Raw genomic sequence first — 25,368 nt, 5'->3', positions numbered from 1 at the left:
TAAACATATTGACTAAAACATTCCAACCTGCTGACTAGCCTTATGAATAGTGTAAAGTCTCTCCAGCATGCTTTGCACATTTTCATTCGGATGCATTCATTGGTCACAGTCATGCTGGCTCCTCAGTGGATGGAGCTCCAAAATATGTAACTGGGGAGAAATGGTTAAATGGTATAAAAAAGTCCTGTGGGGCTCATCAGTCGTCATATCATTGGCTGAGGGGCAAACTTGACTTTAGAGGACAGTGGGGCTCATTTATAAACACTGGGCAAATTTGCATACGGGCAGTAGCCCATGGCAACCAATCACAGGTCTTCTTTCATTGCTCAGCCTTCTGCTGGCTGAAAAAAGCCATATACTGATTGGTTGCTATGGGCTACTGCCCAGGTGCAAATCTGCTCAGTGTATATAAATGAGCCCCACTATGAAGTATGGAGAGACATACATCTTTGTTCTTGCCTCAGATTGGTTATTTTAGCCTCAATCACAGACTTAAAAGTCTAAAAATAGTTTGCTATTTTTCGATATTAAAAAGTATCACATCTTTTGCTGCAGTATACATGTTTAATGGTGTGAAGAACCACATTTTTGTTCCAGTCAACATTTATTATCATTTATTTGAAAGTTGAAATTCATTAGAAACTTTGACACAAGTATTTTATTTTCTCTTCTGTGCATTTTAGAGCGGCCGATTTTATAGTCTTATGGCTCTCAGAAGCGGCTCACAGCAGCACACTGGTCCCTCTCCAGGACTGGAGTTTTCTTTATTGGAAAAGAAGATGGAAATGTAGATGGGTGGGACCACCTGGAGAAGACCCATGACCCATCACAGTTACAGAACATTGCAACAGCTCCAATCACATATGTTAGACCTTGGATTGCCTCTTGTATGGACATAGTAGAATTCAAACATAGAATTTTTTAAACCCCTGTGTATGCTCAGAGTGCAATTCTAGTTAGCCAATTGCTTTAGATTACAACTTTAAAGTGATAGTCAAATATCCCTATCTAGGATATCAGTTATATCAGCACAGCACATAACTTAACTTGCATTCTCCTCCCCAAACCTTGGGTTACCATCAGCTACAAGGTATCTGTTTCCTTTCATACCAATGAACAAAAATCATTATTTAATGTGAATTTAGTGTAACAACATTGAACACACAAGTACATTTGCATTTCACACATTTTTACAATCACTGTCCTTGATTCTAGAATGCCAGTGTTCAGCATTACTTTGAGAGAGAGGTCAAGCACTTGGAGTATGCCAACAAGAGGGAAGGACTTCGATCAGCAGCAAAGAGGCAACTGGAACTAAAAGATCTCAGTGCAAAAACAGTAAGTGTCTGAGTTTCTGTGGTTACTATGCACAAACAGGACCAGCACATGGAATTACTTGCCTTGAGATGTTCCCCTGTGGTTTATTAGTCAAAAGTGGAAACACAACATTTCAGGGGGCATGTCTTTCCATTTTTGACTAATACACCACAGAGGAACATCTCCAGGCAAGTGCTTCCATGTCTTGGTCCTGATTGTGCATAGACATTGAGGAGGGTGCTGTTCTCTCCCAGTACCACAACACCTGGTAGCTGTGACAGGGTCTGCTTGCCAACAGTCTATATTTCTATGGTTACTGAAAACTGGAACAATGTTCCTTTCGGTTTTTTTTTGGTTTCTTTCCAGTACCTTTTTTCTGTAGCCACAATTGAACTTATATTGAACAGAATGAAATAATGCTTTTCAGGGTTGTGGAAATGCTGGGGCCTCTATAAGTTGTACCATCTTTAACCCCCCTGATGACTGTTCTGGGCACACAATTTAAAACTAGTTACAAAAATTCAGCTTAATCCAGTGCAGAATTTCGTTTCATGTCTGGGTTGTGACCTGAACAGCAGCAAAGTTTCAAACCACTTTGGCCTTTGCTCCAGCTACTTGAGAAAAGACAAAGGAAGCCTGAAATGTCATTGGTCATAGCCCCTTTCTTTAAATACTACTACTGGCACTAACATGGGCAGATAGTCAGGGCAGTGTCTATGGAAAACCTTGATTGGTAGCGATACGGAGCTAATTCCATAGCAGCAGCCGGAGAGACAGAGTAAAAATTTCACTCCCTTATTATACCTGAATATATATATCCTTAAAGGATGGTTCACTGTAAGTTAACTTTTAATATGCTATAGAATGGCCAATTCTAAACAACCTTTTAATTAATCTTCATTATTTATTTTTAGTTTTTTTTTAACTATTTGCCTTTTTCTTTTGATTCTTTAACCTTTAAATGCAGGTCACTGACCCAATCTAAGAAACAAATGCTCCATAAAGCTACAAATGTATTGTCATTGCTATTTTTATTACTCATCTTTCTATTCAGGTCCTCTTCATATTCCAGTCTCTTATTCAAATCAATGCATGGTTGCTAGGGTAATTCAGATCCTAGCAACTCGATTGCTGAAACGGCAAACTAAGGGTTCTTACACAAATTCGTTCTTTTCTGCTGAACATGAATAAACACATATATTTCATTTAAATGCTTTTTTTACGCAACTAAGTGCATTTTTTTTCTGCCCCAAACACAACCCTCTGTTCCATAGCTGAACATGTATCAAGGGCAAGAGAAAGCAACATGCTGCGTTTAAATAAATGTGCAGAACTGCAAATGGACTAAAACACAACTCGCTCATGAGTTTTGACCCGGCCAGTCCTTCAAAATACTGGGTTGTCCGGGTCAAAACCGGACAGGTGGAAACCCTACCAGGGACTCTTGTAGTTTCCATTCAGCCGAACAGCTCCCAGAGGCAACACAGATTTAGAATACAGGGGCTGGTCACGTGACTAGCAGCCAGTGTGGGAGGAGTGCATTGAAAGGAAAGTGGTGACATCCAAACTAAGATATAATTAATCCTTATTGAAGGCAAAATCTCTTGGGGTTATTTAATATTTACATGATTTTCTAGTAGATTTAAGGCATAAAGATCCAAATTACGGAAAGATCCATTATCTTGAAAACCCCAGGTCTCAAGCATTGTGGATACAGATAATGGGAGGGCACTCCAAAAATTTAGATATTTTAGAATAACATGGATAAGAGGTGCAAAATAACCCAAAATTACTCCCCACAGAGTAACCAAAATGCACAATATTACAGATATTGGGGTTCCACACTCCAAAAACTGCAAATACACAGTGGTATGAATTATAATTTATAAAAAGTCTTGTATATTTTTTCAATTAATACATTGCACAAATAGGTCACTCATTTATCTATCAAAGATTAATATATATATATATATATATATATATATATATATATATATATATATATATGTATAGCAATGTCATCAAGCAAAAATACATACCACCCTTTGTGTGAAAACAAGGCTATAAGGAAAAAACCACAGACAGCGGATACTCTTGCCAGCAATGAGAATTAGCCCCAACATTTTGGCGCAATAGCCTTTGTCAAGGGGAATTCCCAAGCATTGTGGATAACAGGTCCCACCCCTGTATAGCTATAGCAATGCTTTCTTCAGGCTTACGTTGGCCCGTGACCCAGTTTTGTAGCTGACCTCTTTTCAAGTCTGATTCCCAGTACAGGTATGGGATCCGTTATCCAGAAAGCTCCGAATTACAAAAAGGCTATATCTGATAGACTCCATTTTATCCAAATAATCCACATTTTTACAAATTATATCCTTTTCTTCTGAAATAATAAAACAGTACATTGTACTTGATCCAAACTATGATAAAATTAATCTTTATTGGAAGCAAAAACCTGCCTATAGGATTTATTTAATGTTTACATGAATTTCCAGAAGACTTAAAGAATGAAGATCGAAATGAAGGTGAATGAAAGTGAAGGACTGCCTGTGAATCTAGATGCAAACATTGTGTTGCTTTTGATGATCTATTTTATGGTAATTATTATTAAGTGGAGTGTAACAGTAATAGATTTTAGTTCCAATGGCAAGGCATTAAATCCTTAGATTTTACAGAAAACTTCTGCATGTAACTTGCTACACACCACAATGTATCTTTATTATTTCAGATTTAACAGTGTCATTTCACACAATAGTTAAATGGGAGGATTGCATTCTGCCTTCCACTGTGTTTAGGCATAGATTTGTTTCCGAAGTCGCCCGCAGTTTCCTTGTGAGGCAACTTCGAAAACGAATCGCCACGTGTGATTAGCGCTGGCGATTTTTCATTTTAGCCAGCGCAGAGTGAGGGAAGGGGTTCGGGGAGACGAGGCGATTAGTTGCCAGTCGACTAAATCTCCCCGAAACACTCAGTGTGACCTTAACCTAAAGTGCAGGCACAAGTCATATGACTGGGGGCAGCTCGGAAACTGACAATATGTCTATCCCCATGTCAGATTTCAAAATTGAATATGAAAAAATATGTTTGCTCTTTTGAGATTTGGATTACAGTGCAGAATTCTGCTGGAGCAGCACTATTAGCTGATGTGTTTTGGGGAAAAAACACGTTTTCCCATGACAGTATCCCTTTAAGGATGGCTTGTTTCACCTGCATGGAGAGCTCCTTTGACAACATGTTGTCTGTTCACAGCAAAATCTTTCACATACAAGCACCCCTCCCCCTCAAATCAACTCCAGGGCTTTTATCTGCTTAATTTCCCACACCTGCCCATGAAATAGCCTTTAAATCAATGGTCTAATTACTTTTGAGCCCCTGAAATGAAGTGATTGTGTTAAAAAAAAAAGGCTTTAGTTCCTCACATTTTCATGCAATCCTTTTGTTCAACCCACTGAAGTCTGCAGTTCAACTGCATCTGAGCGGTTTCATTTAAAATTCATTGTGGTAATGTACAGAACCAAAATTAGAAAAAAGTTGTTCCTGTCCAAAGATTTATGGGCCTAACTGTATGTTTTAGCATGTTTTAACACTGTAGAAAGACAGCAAGAAATGTTTTTTAACTTTACAGACTCCCTTTACCTGTTCAGTGCTCAGTGAGATCTGCATGTACCTCTACACATACAACGCTGCTTGCTCTCTCAAAGATCTGTATTGTTGAGTTATGGGAGAAGAAAGATGCACCACCCTCCTGTCCACACAATATCAGCTGAGTGTGTTTGCACCAGAGCCAAAGAAGAAGAAAGAACAGAAGAGGAGGCTACTGCTTGTGTTGAGATCCATATTTCAGCAGGCGGGTTTCAGTACCTGTGTAGCACTTTCCTAACGGATCGTAATTATTACATCTATGGCCTCCTTCAGCTACAAAAGTTTAACTGTCCATCTCACTATAAAATACACATGCTGGTAAGCTGGTTAGCAATTCCTGGAAATTTCTAGTGACCAGCCCCGCAGCACAGGGATTTTATGGGTGCTTTGCTCAAAACAGATGAAAGGGAAACCATCAGGTCTAACTTGTTGTTCCACATTGAATAATGATTTACTTATTGGGGTTAAGGATTTTATATAAATGGCAGTAACTATTATGAAAACGGAGAGCTACCTGTGCAATTCTGGTTTTAATGATCTTGACTTTTTCACATGAGGTTGTTCTGGCCTAACCGGGCAATTACTTGCTAAGGGCAACACAGAAGATACTTCCCAGTTAATCATTTTTCCATCTTCAGTTCTGCTAAATCGAGCGCTTACCTCACCCTACTGCGTAGCAAATATACTGTAAGGTTTTTCCAAATGTTAAGACCTAGTTTGTGAAGTTCATTGTCATTTTTCCTCTGCAATTAATCACCGTAAAAAAGTCGGCATTTGGCTAATAGCCTCTTAATGGCAAAGGTCCAATACAGCTAGAGTAAGATTCTTCTGCAAACAGAGAGAATCACAAACATGGAAACATCGACGGTAGAGCTTTGGTTCCGATTAAGAGAACCCTAAACAGCAGCCTGAGAAGGACCAGGAAAGACACTTAGAACAGTAGTACTAGTGATATAGAGGTTACCCCAAAATAGGGCTGGGCCAAAGATACATTTTGGCGAGAGTTCATATGAGTATCAGACCAGATGTTCTTTGCCTATAAGGGATACTCTCCACACTTGATATTGCAGTGCTCTCTATATAAAGGCAAGTACTGAATGTTTTGGTGGGAACCTGGTGATTATTAGATACTTACTGAGGGATGATTCTCTACATGGAAGTGCAGGCCTTTATATTTCCAGGTAGGCTGATGAACCCACACAAATTAATCTGTTGATCAGTTGGTCCAATTTTTTACCATGCCTAATTAACCGTTAAAAATAGCTAGTGATTTCACCAACAGGATCCTATGTGCTGAGTAACACACCGCCTACAAGAACTGCCAATTTAATGAGGTTTATTAAAGAAAAATGGTAATGCAGAGACAGACAGATAAAATGAAGTCATTGATACAGGCTGAGGCTCATGGATAGCAGCAAAAAATCAATTGCACCTGAAGAAGGGGGCACTCCCTGAAAGCTTGTGCTATTTTTGCTGCAATAAATGGATTAAAAGGCAACTGCTGGTGGATAGGTGTGCTTCTTCCATACAAAGTCGTTGGATAGAAGTTGGCTTCAGAGCCAAGAAAGTGAATGCACTCTAGTCTAGTGAATCAAGTAAGTGATGTTTGGAAGATACTTTGCTTTTGAGCAAGAATCAAGTCCATAGGACATGGGCGGAGGATAAAAACACGAATAAAGAAAACAGGCTGAAGGTCAAAATGGGGAGTCAGACGCAGGTAATTGGGAACAAAGACAGGGTAGGAACGGTATTTACGATCAGGACTGGAACAGGATCTCAGGAACAGAAACAAGGTCTCAGGAGGCGGAGCAAGATCACAGGAACACAAGGCTTAGCCAAGGCTGATTGACAAATGATACAGCCCCAGGGAGTCATGGAAGTGGCTTAAATAGCCCTTTAATGAGCTATCGCCAGCAGCTGACAGTGGGTGTGGATCAAATAATATGAGGGGGAGGCAGTATACAACAGGTAGGGAGTTCCTGACATTAACTTTGGCACAATTTCACAAGAATGTAGACTAAAGCCCCCCCCATACACGGGGGGGGGGAAGTATATTAACTTATTGGCCTGTGTGTAGAGCCCCCCGACGGGCTTTCCCGATCAATATTTGGCTGATCAGCAGGTTAGAAAATCATGACCAAACTACAGGGTTCAGCAGGCAGATGATATAGTTTGGTCAGAATCAGATTAACTATATGATAACATGATGATAAATTGTTTGCTATTCCCCTCTCTTCATTTTTCTGTACCCCCACAGGATTGGATCAGATATTTGGGGACAAACATGCCACTATGTGATATAATTCCAGAATATGATGTTTATTCCAATTCCACATACTGAGCATTCTCCCATACCTCACAGACTAAACCACAAACTGAACAGAATTTTCATTTTTTTATTAACCAGATTTTTTTTAAATGTAACAGTTGTAAAATACAAGAAGACATTATTTATACATACATACATATATTTATATATGTGCATAAATTACAAGGTATAAAATACATTTTATGAAGCATTTAATATAGCTGAAGTTTTTCCATGCCATTAACAAAACGGAGTTCACATTGTATTGTGTAAACAAAAACAGAAATTAAATGCGCTATTTTACCAAAAATGTGAGATTTGTAATCCGTGGTTTGGGAAGCAACACAGAAATAATACAACCAGGTTTGTCAATATCTTACAATTCCCAATACTTCAAAGTACAATACCATGGCAATAGCTGCTTTCAGAAATACAATAGATAGAAGAGAAGGCGTTGGGGTTAGGTTGTAGTTCTGTTATAGGGGTGGTTCACTAACTTTTAGTATGTTATAGAATGGCTGAGCCTAATCAACATTTTTTAATTAGTTTTCATTATTTCTTTTTAATACATTTTGAATTATTTGCCTTCTTCCAGCTTTCAAATGGGGGTCACTGACCCCATCTTAAAACAAATACTCTGTAATGCTACAAATGTATTGTTATTGCTATTTTGCTGCAGGGAGGTTATGTAGCCCACACTGCCTGTGATCCCAGGATAGAAAAGAAAAACATTAGGTAAAAGAGCTTCTCCATGCAGCAGCAGTTCTGACCATGGCAGGAGTAACAGGTACCTTTATTCTCTTTGTATTGTTGGCTGTAAAACATGGATGCCTAGTTTGCAGCCTTAGTGAAACAGAAATGAGTGCAGTCGCATTCTCTATCTACTGGAGGGCAACCATTATAATATTTTTACTGCCTCTGTTATGAACATAATAGTCTTATAGCTGATATGCAAGAGTAAGATTTGGAATCATTATTGGGAAAAACAAGGTGGGACAAATAAACACCCCAGTGTAACCACTACCAATTCTTTGCTCTAGTTTAGGGAGACTGGGGAAAACTTTCTATAGTTCAGTCAGTGTGGAGAGTAATAAATTGTCATATTAAGAGGGGACTCTGTAATGGGAGAACTAAGTATGGACCCTGAAATCGATCAGAAAATGACATTTATTGAAATGATTATTTGTGGGCTTCTAGAAAAGTTATAGGAAAGCTTACCCTACCTGTAAACTATAAGCAGGCCTGCTTGTGATACATTTTAGGGTTTCTGTATATTATCCATGTACAGCAGCATTATTATAATAAATATCCCAGCCCTAAATGTGTGTGCTTACCTTGCAACCTATGTTCCCACTAAGGTGTGCGCTCGTGCATGCAACAGATTGTGCTGCACACAAAGATTTTATATAAAAAAAACAAGATTTTGTATTAATTCTGACCTGAGCACACAAAATAAATTTTTGGTGCATAGCTGAAAAGGAATTAGAGGGAACATTGCTTGCAACGAATTCCCTCTGCTTAACAAACCATCTCTAAGGGAGGAACTCCACTGGCGATTTTGGCGAAATTCTGACGTGCTGCACGCACAAAAATGCAGGCGTCAAGTCAGATGCGACGGAGATGGAAATGTTGGGTGAAGTCGCATCGTTCATCCGACACGACTGAAGCAGACACAGCGTGCAGCGACACCATCCAATGTTTCTGCTGCTTACCTTATTTCCGTCGCATCCGAGTTGACGCCTGCGTTTTTGGGCAGCGCGTCGGATCACGCCAAAATAGTCCATGGAGTTCCTCCCTTAAGGTGGCCATACACAGAGAGATCCGCTCGTTTGGTGATGTCACCAAACGTGTGGATCTCTCCCCAATATGCCCATATTGACGTGGGCGATATCGGGCTGATCAGATTATAATGAAAGGTATACAGGCGCTTGGATCGCAGGACCACATCAACGAACAGACGTGGTCCGTGATCAGACTGATTTTTACCCTGCCCGACTTTCGGCCAGATATTGGGTCGGAGGGCCCCACACACGGGCCAATAAACTGCCGGCTCGGTCTGTCGGCAGCTTCTATAGGCCTGTGTATGGCCACCTTTAGCTCCTGCGCTGCACACAATTAAAATAGCCCATGGCTAGGACGGATCATGAGAATTCTAGGCAATTAATCATTTCGATAGAACTGTTAGACCTTTGTTGCCTGAGGCTACTGCAAATGTGTTATTGTGGAATTATGTCTTAAAGGAACAGTAACACCGAAAAAATAAAAATCTTTTAAAAGTGATGAAAATATAATGTAGTGGTGGTGCCCTATACTGGTAAAACTGATGTATTTACTTCAGAAACTCTACTATTGTTTATATAAACAAGCTGCTGTGTAGCCATGGGGACAACCATTCAAAACTGAAAAAGGAGAAAAGGCACAGGATACACAGCAGATAACAGATAAGCTCTGTAGTATACAATGAGATTCTTCAGAACTTATATGTTATCTATGTTGTATCTCATGCTTGAATGGTTGCCCCCATGGCTACACAGCAGCTTGTTTATATATAAACTATAGTAGAGTTTCTGAAGCAAATACACCAGTTGTACCAGTGTAGGGCAGCAGTACATTATACTGTCCTTCCTTTAAACCACTTACTGTACATTTTTTGGCGTTACTGTTCCTTTAAATAGAGCCTTTTTGCAGATGCCACATTTGCGATGAGAAGTGCGTGTATTGCTAACCATGAACCACTTCTCTAGCACATACACAAAGGGTTATTTACCGCTCTATAGTTCTCTGGCCTACCCAGTTTTCTTCAAGTTGTGCCCAAGTTTGGTATTAAGTTGTTATGGCTTGAGTGCTTGCTCAGCTCCATGACTCTGAATGTATAGGTAACAAAAAGAAATGCTTTGGCTTAGCCAAAAACACACGCCACTCTTTGCTGAATGGAACAGCACCTTTATACTATTAGCTTGGATTCACAATATAAAACCAGACCTTTTCCTGCTGAACTTTATATTCACAAAAAAAACATATTTTATGTACATGAGTAGTTGGGAGTTTATTAGCCACTTTAATTATGTTGTCAAAGTAGATTTAGATAATCTATATTTAAATATATATATATATATAGAAGGATATTTTAGGTATGGTATCTAGATAATGATACACTTCTGCCCATCTGATGTGATAAACGTAAGGGCTACATTTACAGAAATATTTTGCACCTTCAAAACTTCTAAAGGCAAGAGTACATTCTGTACCACAAAATGCTCCTGGAGATCTTTTCCATGAAAACATACAATTTCCATTTGTAATTTGGGGTCACAGTAATAAAGTAAAGTGAAGAAGAAAGTGTTCGTAACACAGTTAAAGAGCCTTTCACACATAACACATGATGTGCTCCTGCATCCTATTGTGTGAAAGCTGTGATGTTGGCGTAATGCTACTGTAGGGATGAGCAACTTTTAATCCTTAAAAGAACAGTTCAGTATAAAAATAAAAACTGTGTAAATAGATAGGCTTTCAAAATAAAAAATATATAAAGGCTGGAGTGACTGGATATGTAACATAATGGAACACAATACTACTTCCTGTTTTGTAGCTCTCTTGATTTCCATTGATTGGTTACCAGGCAGTAACCAATCAGTGACTTGAGGGGGGGCACATGGGTCATATCTGTTGCTTTTGAATCTGAGCTGAATTCTGAGGATCAATTGCAAACAGTTATGTACCATGTGCCCCCCCCCCCTTCAAGTCAAGTCGCTGACTTGAGTTACAGAGCTGAAAAGCAGGAAGTTGTGTTCTGTTATGTTAAGACATCCAGCCTTTATAGAATAAATATTTGCCTGACTATATTAGAAATATTTTTTATTTTGCACAGTCTATGTACCCAGTTTTTATTTTTACGCTGAACTGGGGGTTACTGTGAGCTGTAGTCATCCATCTGGTGGGGCTGGCTGCCCCTGTGCTTCTGTTATCTTTGCTCCATCTATCAAAGGATTGTGCTTTAGTATAAACTGGACCATTCAACAAAGAACAGGCAGCACAGGCAACTATAATACAGTCCCAGGGATCATGTGCAGAGATGAATGAACTCCATCAATCTCAAAACTCAGCCATTGCAAAACAAATCTATAGGATAAAACATGGTACAGATGTGCAGTCATGTAAATATGACAGGGACTAGCCCTCCACAGTCTGCTCTAATATACTATGATATAATATACTATTATACTGAGCATTAGGTAATGCTTTACTGGGATACAAGTCGTACATTAATTTAATAGTTTGCCAAGCAGGTAGAGGGAAATACAGTCATAAATTCAATATAAACGAAGTTAAAAGTGCACTGTGGCTCTTGCTGTACTCGTTGACAAACCCCCGTACACACTCTCAGTGTCGGACTGGGACACCAGGGGCCCATCCAAAAGCCTTAGACCAGGGGCCCACTCTCAGTACTATTATTCTCTCTCTTCTCACTCAACCTCTATTCTCCTAGTCCCTTTTCTTTACATACTATAAACTATTATGCCATCTATTTAGCCTCTTTGTTTTCATAGAAATAGGGAATGACCATGAAATAGGCCAAATGTGTAGAGGGTCCACCGGGAGTTTTCCTGGTATCCCAGTGGCCCAGTCCGACACTCTTTCTAAAAAGCCTCTGTGGAAGAGAAAGTGTCATTTAGTCACACTTTAACATTGCTGGAAAAAATAATAAATTCCTTTCTCACTGTCTGTACTGCCAATAAAGAGGGAGCAAAATAGCAAGGTAGAGTGGTACACAATTACTCCTTCTCCTCCAACAATGAGAGGAAATTAGTGTGCTCCAACTGCAGTTAAATGATGGAATTTGGGGAAGACAAAATATTAGGGATGCACTGAATACACTATTTTGGATTCGGCCGAACCCCTTGAATCCTTCGTGAAAGATTTGGCCGAATACTGAACCCTAATTTGCAGTTGCAAATTATGGGCGGGAAGGGGAAACATTTTTTACTAACTTGTTTTGTGACAAAAAGTCACGCAATTTTCCCCCTGTCCCTAATTTGCATATGCAAATTACGATTTGGTTCAAAACGGCAGAAGGATTCGGCCGAATCCTGCTGAAAAAGGTCAAATCCTGGCTGAATCCCAAACCGAATCCTGATTTGGTGCATCCCTACAAAATATATATATTTAAATTTGACATTATAACAGACAGAAGACATTTTCTGCAAAAAGCTGGATGTGTTAATTCTTATTACAGAACGACTGCCATCTTCTTTTTTAAAACAACTACAAAAAAATACAAAACAGGTCCCCTAGATAATGTTTTAATATATCCTACCATTCCTATTGTTTGCCAAAAGTACGCTGGAAATTGTGATGAAGAACGATTTGTACGTAACTTTAGAATGTGCTGAGCCTAACGGCAATATGAGAAAACTCTCTCAAATACTCAACCTGCCACAACAATGTGTACGAGAATTACACACGAAAAAAAAAAAAAAATACAGTTTGTATTAGAAAAATAAGATTTACATTATTGCATTTTTAAATAATTATTTATAGTGTTAATAATAATAAGAAATACATTAACTTCCTTTCATCTGTACATGTGTATTTTTACCCCTTCACTTTCAGGCCTGCAGCCGATTGCTCCACAATAAGCGTGAGGCCTATTTACAGAGGAACATTCACCCCATCAGCTTTTGCACTGCAAAGAACTGAACAAAAGCCTATCTGCGCAGGATTCAGTGCCAGAAGGATTCGTACCAAGTAGTGTTTCCATGTCTAGCGTCCCGGTACATGTGTCCAACAAGACTCTCTGGCCTAATCGTTTTCCCAAGCTTAAGTGCCCTGTAATGCATTACATCCAATGTACCGCAAAGCGTAATTTGTCATTTTGTTGTTGTTTAAATTGTACACCCCCAAAGGGTTAAGTTACATGTATTCTTCTAATAAGAAGAAATATTTCTAATAATAATAATGTCATGGAATGAGAACCAGATACTTCTGGTTACTGCGGTATTCTCATCAGGAAGGAAACAAAGAGTTATTATACATGTGAATTCTGTTTGTTCTTTTTAAGTTCCCGCTCTAGGTTTCCTATCAATGTGTCGATACTTTCTTGCAAGTCCTGCAGGTTCACATCTTGTTCCTCGGTTACATCCCCTTCTGATGATACGAAAGCTTTGAGTGAATGTTCTTTGGTTAGCGGATAATGGCTCATCACATCATTTACCTGGCTCCTGTCTCCTCGGCTGTCTGTGTCTTCAGAAGGCACGTCGTCATAATCTGCTTCTTCTCTTGGGCAAATGAAATAGTTCTCTTTGCAGCTGCTCCAGTCTCCTGCATAGCGGTTGCTGGAAGGGCTATCTAGCCTGATGACTCTCGGCCTCAGCACCCCACTCATTTCACTGCTGCCTAAATTGAGCATCTGAGGACGAGGTTTCTTCCTTCGCAGGCAAGCTTGTTGCTCAGTCACAGCGCTGTTTGGAGCTGGTTCTTTGGCAGATGTGTTCTTTACTAAAAATATAAATCATAAATATGTTTGCATAAGGTAAGTATCTATACAACAGTTGTGCATGATGTGAAGAGAACGTTGCATTCATCATATTATAGTTGCTTCAACCTTTGTTGATAATGATCAGGTTGCTAACTGCAATCAGTCTTGCAAGGCATACAAAGTGCTGGTGATTTAGGGTAGAACTCCACAGGCGAGTTCTGACGTGATGTGACTAATCGCAGGCGTCAAGTCTGATGCGCTGAATTTAATGTTAGTAATAGGAATATGATACACAACACGACTGTCGGATGAAGACAACATGCAGCGTTCACATCCGACAGTCGTGTCAAATGCAATCAGCTTCAACATGAGACATTTGTATTACTTGCGTTAGATTCGGCACATCCCACATGAAGCCTGCGATTAGTCTCATTGCGTCGGAATGGAAGGTATCGCAGGTAAAATCGCCTGTGAAGTTCTACCTTTAGGGTGATGGCACACGGGGAGATTTTTTGCCTGCTGTTAAATTTGCACTGCCACGGGCAACCAGTATCCTGAAAATGCTTTCCCACCACCAATAAAGTCAATAGCAGGAGGGAAAACATTGCTTTGGTTTTCAATACCACCTATCGAAATCAAAGAGCTGCATATGTTTTCCCACCAGTGATTTACTTTATTGCCATCCGCAGCAGTGCAGATTTAACCACCAACAGCAAATGTCCATCACCCTTAAAGGAACAGTAACACCAAAAAATGAAAGTGTTTTAAAGTAATACAAATATAATGCAGTGTTGCCCTGCACTGGTAAAACTGCTGTGTTTGCTTCAGAAACACTACTATTGTTTATATAAATAAGCTGCTGTGTAGCCATGGGGGCAGCCATTCAAAGGAGAAAAGGCTCAAGTTACACAGCAGATAAACTCTGTAGAACATAATGGTGTGATCTGTTATCCACTATTTAACCTGTGCCATATAGCCTTTATTTTTCAATTTCCGCCATTGCTACACAGCAGCTTGTTAATATGAGCTATAGTAGTGTTTCTAATGTAAACAGATCAGTTTTACCAGTGTAAGCCAACACTACATGATATTTTCATTTATTTAAAACACTTTCATTTTTTGGTGTTACTGTTCCTTTAATCTCACTAAAGAGGATGAAATCACTATGGGCTGCTCATGCCACCAGATAACCTAATCAGAAGGAAGTCGATAGAAGATTTGTGATTGTCCATATCTGACTAAGCCAGTTTCACTGTTCACTTCATCAACCGCACGTAAGTAGGTTAAAACTTATTTAATATTAATAAACATTTTGAATCAATATCAATATTGAAAAATAAATACAGGTGTATATATATATATATATATATATATATATATATATATATATTGAGATAATATATTCTTCTGCACTAACTAAGGCTTAAGAATTCAGAACAGTCACAAGAGCACAGGCAATGTTTAATATCAAGTGCAATAAAGCAAAAAAAAAAAAACAAAACACTTGCAATGTTTTACATATCTAGAGGTCAGTAAATCATTTCCAACATTACCAAGGCAGAATGTTAAATGTTCTGTAAATCAGAAACCACTGCAAATATTATTTCCAGCCCAGCCACAAGTATTGAGAGAGAGGGGAGAAACCATTGGCAGGAAGGGGGTTTGTGTGTCCAGCAGCTCATGCCAAGCACATTCCTTATACAAATAACCATGTCTCCGTTTGTTACCTGTACAGGGTTGCTAAACGCCTCTTCTTTATCAGCTCCCTATGGTAAATAGTACAAACTGTTTTATTTCGTAATATACTTGGCAAATATTCACATCTGTAATATTTGCTTTAAATGTGCCTTCCTAGTACTAACTAAACTCTGCAAACAAACGTCTAGAGGGTAAATAGGTCCTAAGCCCTTGTAGATGAATGGCGAGTGCACATAAATATACTGAATTCCTTTCACAGTGTAAAGAAGGGAAACCCTATAGTGACCATGAGAACAGCCATGTGCAGTCAAAAACACCCCCCAGCCAGGAACATGTATGAAGCCAGTAAGAAGAGAATGTAGCAAGTAACATCAGTAAATGTTCTGTACTAAAGCTACATTTTCCTTTATTTTCTATTTGATATAATGCAATGATGACAAGCAGCCAGATATGTGTAATGTCGTTTCTACATTATTTGGCTTTAATGTCAGATACAAAAATATCTATGCAAAGTGCAACTGAAATGAACCAATATTCAACAACACAACTAGGGCAGATTTGTTAAAGGTTGATACATTTTTGCCAATAATGGAGATTTTTTTGGATATTTCTCATTATCTTGACCTAAATCGCTTAAGAGTTCAATGGTGAAGAGAGCCATTACATTCAATGGCAAAATAAATCTGTTATTAGACTAATGGGCCGATAAAAGCTCCCGACAGACCGAGTTGGCAGCTTATTGGCCCGTGTGTGGGGCCATCTGACGGGCTTTCCCAATCGTTATCTTGATCGGGCAGGTTAAAAATTCCCGTGGGATCGTGGCTGCATCCGACCACCGTATCGGATGCATTATGATCCGATCAGATCAGCCTGATATTGCCAACTTCAATGGGCATATCGGGGGGACATTTGATCATTTGGCGAGCAGATCTCTACGTCTATGGCTACCTTTACTCAATAATTTTTGTGTTGGCTAAGTAAATTCATTCAGTTGAAGCCTATGGAAACCTTGTTTAAGTGTGAAAGAATTTCATAGGAGCCTCCATGGCGCAAAAATGATACAAGAAAAAGTAAACACTCATCGCAGTCGACAAAATTGAGAATCAGTAGTTAAATGGATACTGTCGTGGGAAAACATGTTTTTTTCAAAACACACCAGTTAATAGTGCTGGTCCAGCAAAAATCTGCACTGAAATCAGTTTTTCAAAAGAGCAAACAGATTTTTTAATATTTAATTTTGAAATCTGTCATGGGGCTAGACATATTGTCAGTTTCCCAGTTGCCCCCAGTCAAGTGACTTGTGCTCTGAGAAACTGCAGTCACTCTTGCATTGCTAGTTGGAGTAATATCACCCTATCCCTTTCCCCCCACCTGAGATCACCTGAGATGGCTGCCTACACACCAATATTACAACTAAAAGAGGTGAAAGCGTGCATTTGTGCACCGATATCCACTCAGTGTAGCTCTACATAGCATGTCTGTCACTGCAGCCACAGGAGGAGGTGTTTCCTTAACCTGCAAACAAAACTCAAGTGGAGGATCCACAATGTATTTCCTTACTATTAAGTGTCTGTTTTTCTGGACCACTCTTAATTAAAGCAAAACAAATACGATGATAATATTAAAACACACATTTGTTTTTGTATCTACCAAGACTATCATGTTGCATCTGGGCAGTAACAAAAAGCTCAACGCAGTATGGGATACCTGGCCATAGCTGTAGAAGGTAGTGAAGGACCTCTATGTGTTTTTTGAAGTCTAAGGCACTAGCAAGTTCCTCTGAATCAATGAAGACTCTGTTGTTGTGACTGGACGTTTCTTGCCTCTGGCTCAGGAGAACTGGACCAAAACAAACCGCTAAGTTCTGGCAGGTCATCTTGTTTACATCATGGTGAGAGGCAACCAGTTTCAAGTGGTCCAACAGCATCTTCAGTGTCGCCTGATCAAACAGATTAAAATGTTACACAGATTGAAGAACTGACCAGTGGAGGTCTATTTATCAACTGTCTCATTTTAGTGGTTTTAGAGGATTTTGAAACCATGACTAAACCTCCCAGGGGCAGATTTATTAAAAAGTGAGTTCAGATGTTTCTATTTCAACTATTCATTTCTATGGAAGTTTTGTTGTATGATAAATCCCCATACAGTTGCACTCCCCCCGCAACATTTTTGGCATCAGAAAGCCCAATCCAAAAAAGTAGCGATTTAGTTAATTGGCCCCTTACTGTTAGATTTATTTGCCATCAAGTTCCTTAACGGATGTTGCTCACTGACTTGGGCACCTATATGATATCACACATATACTGATAAGCCTATTGTTGTAGAAAGGCTAAACTAAAAGCTAAAAGCCCTGTTCTACGTGTCCTTTTAGTGTTTATGCATTATTCCTGTTTGCAAGAGTTTTAAATTATTAGCAAATACACACACATACTGTATACGTTTTACATACTCCACTCCCTTTCACAGGCCCTTTTACCCAAGTAGTATAAATAAAATCAAGAGCACAGTCAAGTGAATAGTGCAGGGCATATCATAACCAACATGCTGAATAAGTAGATTTGCCTCTGTTTAGCCCTACAAGAGCTCTTACCCTCTCCACATCAGGCAGGCAGTCTAGTAGACTAACAGTGTTCTCAGAGTCCCTGGAGTCGTTCTCACAACCATTTGAAGTGATTTTCAAAGGTTTCTCAGCCATTGCCTTTAGGACAGCTTCATACAAATGCTTTGTAATAAGAGGGGAAGGCAGTTCTCGCAAATAATCCTTAAGCACTCCTATAATGAAAACGTAAAAAAAAATCTATTTAACAGAATGAAAGGCATTTTTCTATTTGAACAGTCATTGCTCCCTCTGGTTTCTTCTTGTGCAGAGGATTTACTAAAAATGGATATTAGACATTCACATTGTGAGGATTGCTGCAACATTTGGTTTCGGCGATGTTCTTGGTTTCTAAGTGCTAAATCAAATAAACAATCATCTGTAGATCTGTAGATCATTGACTAATAAACAAATATCCACTAAATCTCTACTAAACATTAGAAGGAGGAATATTCCACAAAAAGGGAAAGGGTCTGGACCAAAACCTTATAGTGCTCTTCTGATCAGCGTGTTACATGAAACAAACTGCTTTCATCCATGCTACTAAACAAGAATATTTGAGTATTCATGTCAGTGATATTTGGCTTCACCCATTTGTAACATTCATCATTTGAATAAGCTGAAAAAAATAGTAACTTGCAAGACATTTTAATTATACAAAAGACAATGGCTACAAAAACTTAAAGGGGACCCATCACCCAAAAAAAAAATATTCATAATCCTATTTTATCACATCAGTCAAGCAAAATTAACTTTAATTACACTATATAAATTATTTGAATCTTGTTTCCTTCAGACTGGGAATTCATAATTATAACAAGCAGGCAGGAGCCATTTTGTGGACACTGTTATTAAGGCAAGCCTTGTATCATCTCAGAATCTTGTTTGTGCACCAGAATGGGGGACCTGATGTCCATTCCCATGTCCTGGCTACACAATTAAAAAGTGATGAGAACGGGGGAATGTGGGGAGAACAGTGACATCTAGGAAGCGCTGAATGGAAAGTGAAAGTAATTGTCTGCCCAGCCTCTATGCCCAGGGCATAGAGGAGGGGCAGGCAATATTTGATTGACAGCTGAGATTTTTAAATGCATTTACAACAGCTATGAATGCGTTAATAAAAAATAGAAATTAGGTTTCATGTGTAATTTGAAAGGGACTTTTATTATACAGCTTTTTGTGTCTGGGTGACAGGTCCACTTTAATGCAGCTAGTCTGTTTCACGTCGTATCACAATTCCATTGTGGGAGTATTACAGGTACAAAGTTTCCTCTGGGTCTAGTAACCCACAGTAGCGAATGAGCAGGTAGCATGTACTGCTCTGCTATTCTGAGCAAATTGGATTTCCGATTATTGGTTACAAGGCCCATTTTGTTGGATTCCCATTTAAACCTTATGCAATGATATCAAATTACTTAAAGGTAAAACATACCCGGAAAATGAATAATAAATGTAACTTGGATCAAATTAAGTGGCATATTCAAGAATCTTACCAAAATGGAATATATAATTAAGTAAATATTGCCCTTTTACATCTATCCGATTATGATTTATGATATTCTCTGCGCTGCCTCTGAGATCACCTGACCAGAAATACTGCCACTAACTGTAACAGGAAGTGTGGAAGCAAAAGACAGAACTCTGTCTGTTAATTGGCTCATGTAACCTAACGTATGGTTCGTTTGTGTGCACCGTGAATTGTAGGATCCCAGGGGGTGGCCCTTATTTCTTAAAATGCCAATTTTCTATTTAGGATTACCCAATGGCACATGCTACTAAGAAAGGATATTATCATGAATATGGTTCAGAGACCTACATTGTTTGGGGGTATAGAGCTCCTTTAAGTACATAATAACAGAAAATCCTTCGAAGAGGGAGAACCCCCCATGAAATGAGTCATAGTTTTGCTTGGCATTTAAATACCTGAGACTGACCACATTGTGTGCTTCTTAAGTCAGGTGACTAGCTGAAAATACACTGGAATATTTTAGAAGATAAATACGCAATGCCCTGTGTCATGTTTTGACACAATTAAAGAGTCTATCTATACTCATACACAACATCTGAAGAAAAGCTTGAAGTCCTGCTTGACCCAGCAAAATATTTGGGGCAATTCTGCAACTGCTGGTGTCGACATCTTCAGTTATTGCAATGTGTTGCTGATGCAGGTGCTGCTGTGCTGGCCCTTCAGAACCTTTGTGATCACCATTTTTGCACTGGAAATTCAGATTACCAGTTTTGTAAAATAAATTTCCATGATCGTGTTAGTGGTTTCATCTCCCAGACATGTAATATTTACCAGAGTCTCGGTATTTAAGGAGGTGTTGTCAATGTTCTTTAATGACTGTTATACCACCTTTTACATGCTGTTTTGTGCACAGAAAAGATGTGTTGAAGAATACTATATTAATACTGTCATTTTGAAAAACAATGTTTTTCTATTTTTTCTGTAATAATAAAACAGTGCCTTATACTTGATGGTAACCAATATGGATTCCTGCAGCTCAATCTTATTCAGTTTATTTCATGTGTAAATTATTTTAGCAGCTTTTAATTATGGTGACCCAAATAACAAAAAGATACTAGAAAAAACAAGGTCCTATGCATACAGAATAATAGATGCTATACCTTTATAGATTGTATGACGATTTTAATTCATCCAGGTCTTTGTATATCTCAAATTCTAAATCAACTGGACTTGCAGAGTTATCATTGAATCAACAGCTGAACAATCAACGTTGAACTGAAGAAGCTGCTCGGATGAGTAGTGAAACGTCTTCACTGATTACTCAGCAAGATTTAGAATTACTTATACTAGATATTTATAGATTGTACTTAATATGTTCATTCAATTCCAGAGACCTATAAGAGGACCAAACAAATTCTATATGCAAAACAAATATGTTTGGTGATTAAAGTAATCAGACGTTTGGAAGAGAATGTGCTGAGGGACTCACAGAGGAAGAGGACGAGAGAAACTTCTACTATCAAGATCCCCATTTAGAGACTGAGCTGTAGAGGAGAACAACAGGATATACTGGTAGATGGATTCCATGAATCAGTGAAACATAGAGCATGTGTAGTAAGGCTTTGCTAGCACCTGTTTTCTTTATGTAGCCTCCCTCGCAGCAGCCTCCATGCCATGGTAACTTGAATAAAAGTACAAAATGCCTGATGATTCAATATTTGTTATGAGGGGGGGTGTTGTACAGCAGAACTTTACATTTCATTTAGTAGCACCTTCCATTCTAAGCAACGGATGAGAGTTGCCAAGAAACAAATATACTCGCAGGAAGTCAATCTATTGGAAAGGCCTTTATTTCTCTTGCTGGAGTATGACTGCCAAATAAAAACGTCTAATCTCCCAAAAGCATGACAGAAATTCCATCTGTGTTTGTTCTTTAACAAAGCGGGGCTTGTTACAAAAGTGAGAACGGCTGCTCAGAGGCTTTGCCTGGGACTAAACCTGCATCCTTAAAAAGCCTTTGCATGGTGGCAGTCTCCATAAAGACAGTTTGAGACTTGGGGAATTTGAACAAACTTCATGAGAAGCATCCTATGGGGAGAAAAGACCAAATGCAGAAAAGAATAAAAGTGGAAATTGCAGACAGTTTGGGGGGGGGGGAGATTCTGTAGTGTATCACTTCTAGCAATTATTCATTTATTATTGCTTATTAAAGAAAACAAAATAATAAACAGAGAAATTCTGGCAGTTTGCACGGGGTTTCTGCATGTTATTTCAATAATTAGGGACAATGCACTAGGTATTTTGATCACTGCAATCATGATAAGGAAATGTTGGTATTCAAACTACCTGTGAACTACTGGTGGCTACTCATCATTATGGTGTAGACCAGAGGAAACGCATTGTAAGACACACAGACAGGCATGGGGTGAGAATCACCTCCCTCACTACTAGCTCTGAATTATCCACACAGTGTACTGCCTTAGCATTCTATAACAAGGAAAGGCTGCCAATGACACCGGGAATTTTCACATGGAGGGATATCCACCACCAAACACCTAGTTGATCACTGCTCTCATTTGAACAAGGTCTTAAAGTAGAATAAGCAACACTATGACTGGGTTTCCAATAGGGATGCACAGAACCCAGGATTCGATTCAGGATTCAGCCAAATCCAAGTGCCTGACCAAATTGAATCCAAAAAATCACGTGACTTTTCGTCACACATACAAGGAAGTCCAAAAATTTTTAACCTCATGCACAGTTTTCTTTCTCCCTCGTTTCCCTAATTTGCATATGCAACTTAGAGTTTGGCTTCGGTTCTGTATTTAGCCAAATCTTTCACAATGCAATAGGATTTGGCCGAATCCTAAAATAGTGGAGTAGGTGCATCCCTAGTTTCCAATAACCCTCATATGAATAATACAATAGAGAATCATGCTGGAATACATCGGAGTTGCAGTTTTGCTTTGCATTCTTACTACCAGTTCTGATGAAGTAGTAAAAGTGCCAACAAAAAAAACCTATCCTTTCACAAAAGAATCTGCACAAGTGGAAATTCAGATTTGAGCAGCTCATCCTTAGGTTTCCTTGTTGGCTGCTGAGTCTTCAATCTATTCAAAAGAATTTCTAAACAGCATTATAAATACATAAAACAAGCCCCAAGGTTGAAAATAAATTAAACTGCTTTACTGGAGATTCAGCATTGGTTCCAAGAATGGCTAGGACAGCAAATACTTTCACGACAGTTTTCAAGATGGACTTCCAGTAGAACAAACAGGTATCACCATAAAAAACTGGCCTTTAGTCTGGGTGCCAAATTGGTAATGTAATAAAAGTTACAAAGTTTGAACCTGATCTAGTAACACTTGGCCAGCAATGAAATCTTTGTTTTCAACCATGTGACCAATATATGTTACTTGCTGGTTGCAATGGGCTACTAGACTTTGTGCACCTTTAATTGCAGTACCCCTATATACTCAAAAGTTCAAGGCTTAGAATTACCTGTATATCTCTCATATAGAACTACGGCTACAAATGGAGTGATTTCCCATGAGGATCAGGCTCCATTTTAAAATGTAATTTCCAACGCAGTCCATTGAGATTCCAAATGCAAAACCAATTTATGATCCTAAACAACTGACGCACAAAACAAGCTGATCCATTTTTCAGTCGCTCTTAAAAATGACTTTTGCCTCGTAAATCCCTAGCTAAAGAAGCAAGTTAAGATTCCTAGAATGACCCATGTCTCCTGGTAATCCCTTGTGCAGATCTCTGCTAAATTAGCCCTGTTAGAGGTCATGGTTATTTTTTTATGTATTTAAGCTTCTTCGATCCTCACTGCCAGGTCATTTCTACACTCACCTCCCCACAACTACTCTGTGCACCAAATAAATTTAGACAGCAAGCAAAAAGTGGTATCCACTTCATTAATTCCTCATTTTTCAGAGTCAGTGAGCTGTTAAGTGTATGACATGCTTTACTTACAATCAAATTCACATGGATGAAAGCAGACATGATGCAACACCAGAGCTATGAACCCCATACCAAAACCAACAGGGGACTTTGTATTCACCCACTGCACATGAAATTTAGAGCAAGCTATGAACATATTTCATATTTTAGGTTGCAGACCTTAGCACATACATCTTAAGAGCAGGCAATCTTTAAAAAAAGCATTGACATGAAACAATAACAAAAGATGGGGGTTACATACATGGGAGTAAAGAAGGGAAGTTATGGGGGGGGGGGACAACAACAAAAACATGGGAAGATTTACTGCCATATTACTGCTAAAAAGCAATAATGAGTCATTATGAGAAGTTATTTATCTGAAAATTAACTTTTAGTGTTATGCAGACAGCACTGTGGTTTTTGACCTTCGTAAAATATTTACAATTTATTTTCTGGAACCTGGAATTTTAGTTCCTATTTTGTTGCTAAGGGTTCATGTCACAGGGAGGACCCTACACCCTTTCCTTTGTTTTTATTAAAACACTGCAGTTTCACTGGTGGAACCACCTGATGTTGCAAAAGCAGAGAAATTGAGATTGCACTCTGAAGCCTATGACAAAGGCAATACTGGGGTGGGAGCTGGGTGATAGGGAATTCTTTAAAGGGCAAGTCAACACCCCCCCCCCCACCAAAAATAATAAAATTTTTAATAAAATGCCCAATAAAAGAAAACATAATTCTAATCAACTTTCCGATATACAGGTATTAAAAATGTTCAATGCTTTGGAAGTTATGATTAAAAACAGTTGTAATTGAAAGCAGCATTTGCTTAACTCCTGGTTGTTACTTTTTAGAGTTGGCATTCCCTTTAAATATAATGAAAAAAATACCCCTTAGGGTAAGGGCACACGGGCAGATTCTGGGAGATTAGTCGCCCTGGCGACAAATCTCCTCATCTTCGAGGCGATAATCTCCCCGAACTGCATTTCCCTGCCTTCCCACCAGCTAGAATGAAAAATCGCCAGCGGGATGGCACTTGCGGCACTTCGCCCAAGTCGCCCGAAGTTGCCTCAAGAGGAAACTACGCGTGACTTTGGAAAATGAACACGCCGCGAGTGCCATCCCGCTGGCGATTTTTCATTCTATCCGGTGGGAAGGCAGTTCGGGGAGATTGTCGCCCCGAAGAAGAGGAGATTTGTTGCCGAGGCGACTAATCTCCCCGAATCTGCCAGTGTGCCCTTATTCTTAGCAACACTCATCAAGATCGCATCATTGGCATAAATTTAGAATTCCAAGTCAAACAGTAAAACAAGTGTAAAACAGTGCCTAAGAGATGCTGCATCCATAAGTAAGCACAAATGTGGTTCCATGAATAAATAATGTTATACTTTACTGAGCATTGATAAACTAAAAGAAAACTGAATTAGATTAGATTTACAGAAGTTAGATTTACAGAAACAGCATACAGTCATTGATACAGAGTGGTTTTAAATTTAACGCTCTATCATAAATGTTAGTAAAATGATGTAAGTCATACAAATAAAATAACAAAAGTATTTTAGAGACAAACAGACCCATGCACCGACAAAAAGAAAAACTATAAGGAAGTAAAGCAGTGAAATATACCAGTGATACGGCAGGTATGTGCCTAACCAATGACTGTATTATAAAGAAATGAGAAATTCTAGGAAGTGTTTCCAGTACATTTTGCTAGTGAGATTGCTGCAGCAGTTACCTGTTATAACATTGATATCCGGATACTGGGACTCACACAGGCCAATAGATTTGCTGTCTCTTTCAAAAGCCTCCCGAAGTTCTTTCTTCACAGCAGCAGAACCACACAAACGATACAATCCTACAACCTGCAATACAGAGGGAGTATGGTAGAATGCTATTACAGCACAATATCAACT

At 38.9% G+C, this 25,368-nt stretch overlaps 1 protein-coding gene across 1 annotated transcript in view; it reads right to left on the bottom strand.

Annotated features, from left to right (window-relative positions):
- Positions 1–12,784: 12,784 nt before the first annotated feature.
- The window catches only part of syde2.S (synapse defective 1, Rho GTPase, homolog 2 S homeolog), a 45,633-nt gene continuing 33,049 nt past the window's right edge, over positions 12,785–25,368 (bottom strand). Inside the window, exons 4-7 of the mRNA XM_018260684.2 lie at positions 25,191–25,317; positions 18,031–18,212; positions 17,148–17,379; positions 12,785–13,762 (exon numbers count right to left, since the gene is read on the bottom strand). Of these exons, the coding sequence (XP_018116173.1) occupies positions 13,293–13,762; positions 17,148–17,379; positions 18,031–18,212; positions 25,191–25,317 (1,011 nt within the window). The 3' untranslated portion in view covers positions 12,785–13,292. The remainder of the gene's footprint in view (positions 13,763–17,147; positions 17,380–18,030; positions 18,213–25,190; positions 25,318–25,368) is intronic.

This window comes from Xenopus laevis, chromosome 4S, assembly GCF_017654675.1.
Source record: "Xenopus laevis strain J_2021 chromosome 4S, Xenopus_laevis_v10.1, whole genome shotgun sequence".
Taxonomy (NCBI): Eukaryota; Metazoa; Chordata; class Amphibia; order Anura; family Pipidae; genus Xenopus; species Xenopus laevis.
This window is presented reverse-complemented; position numbering and strand designations above follow the sequence as displayed.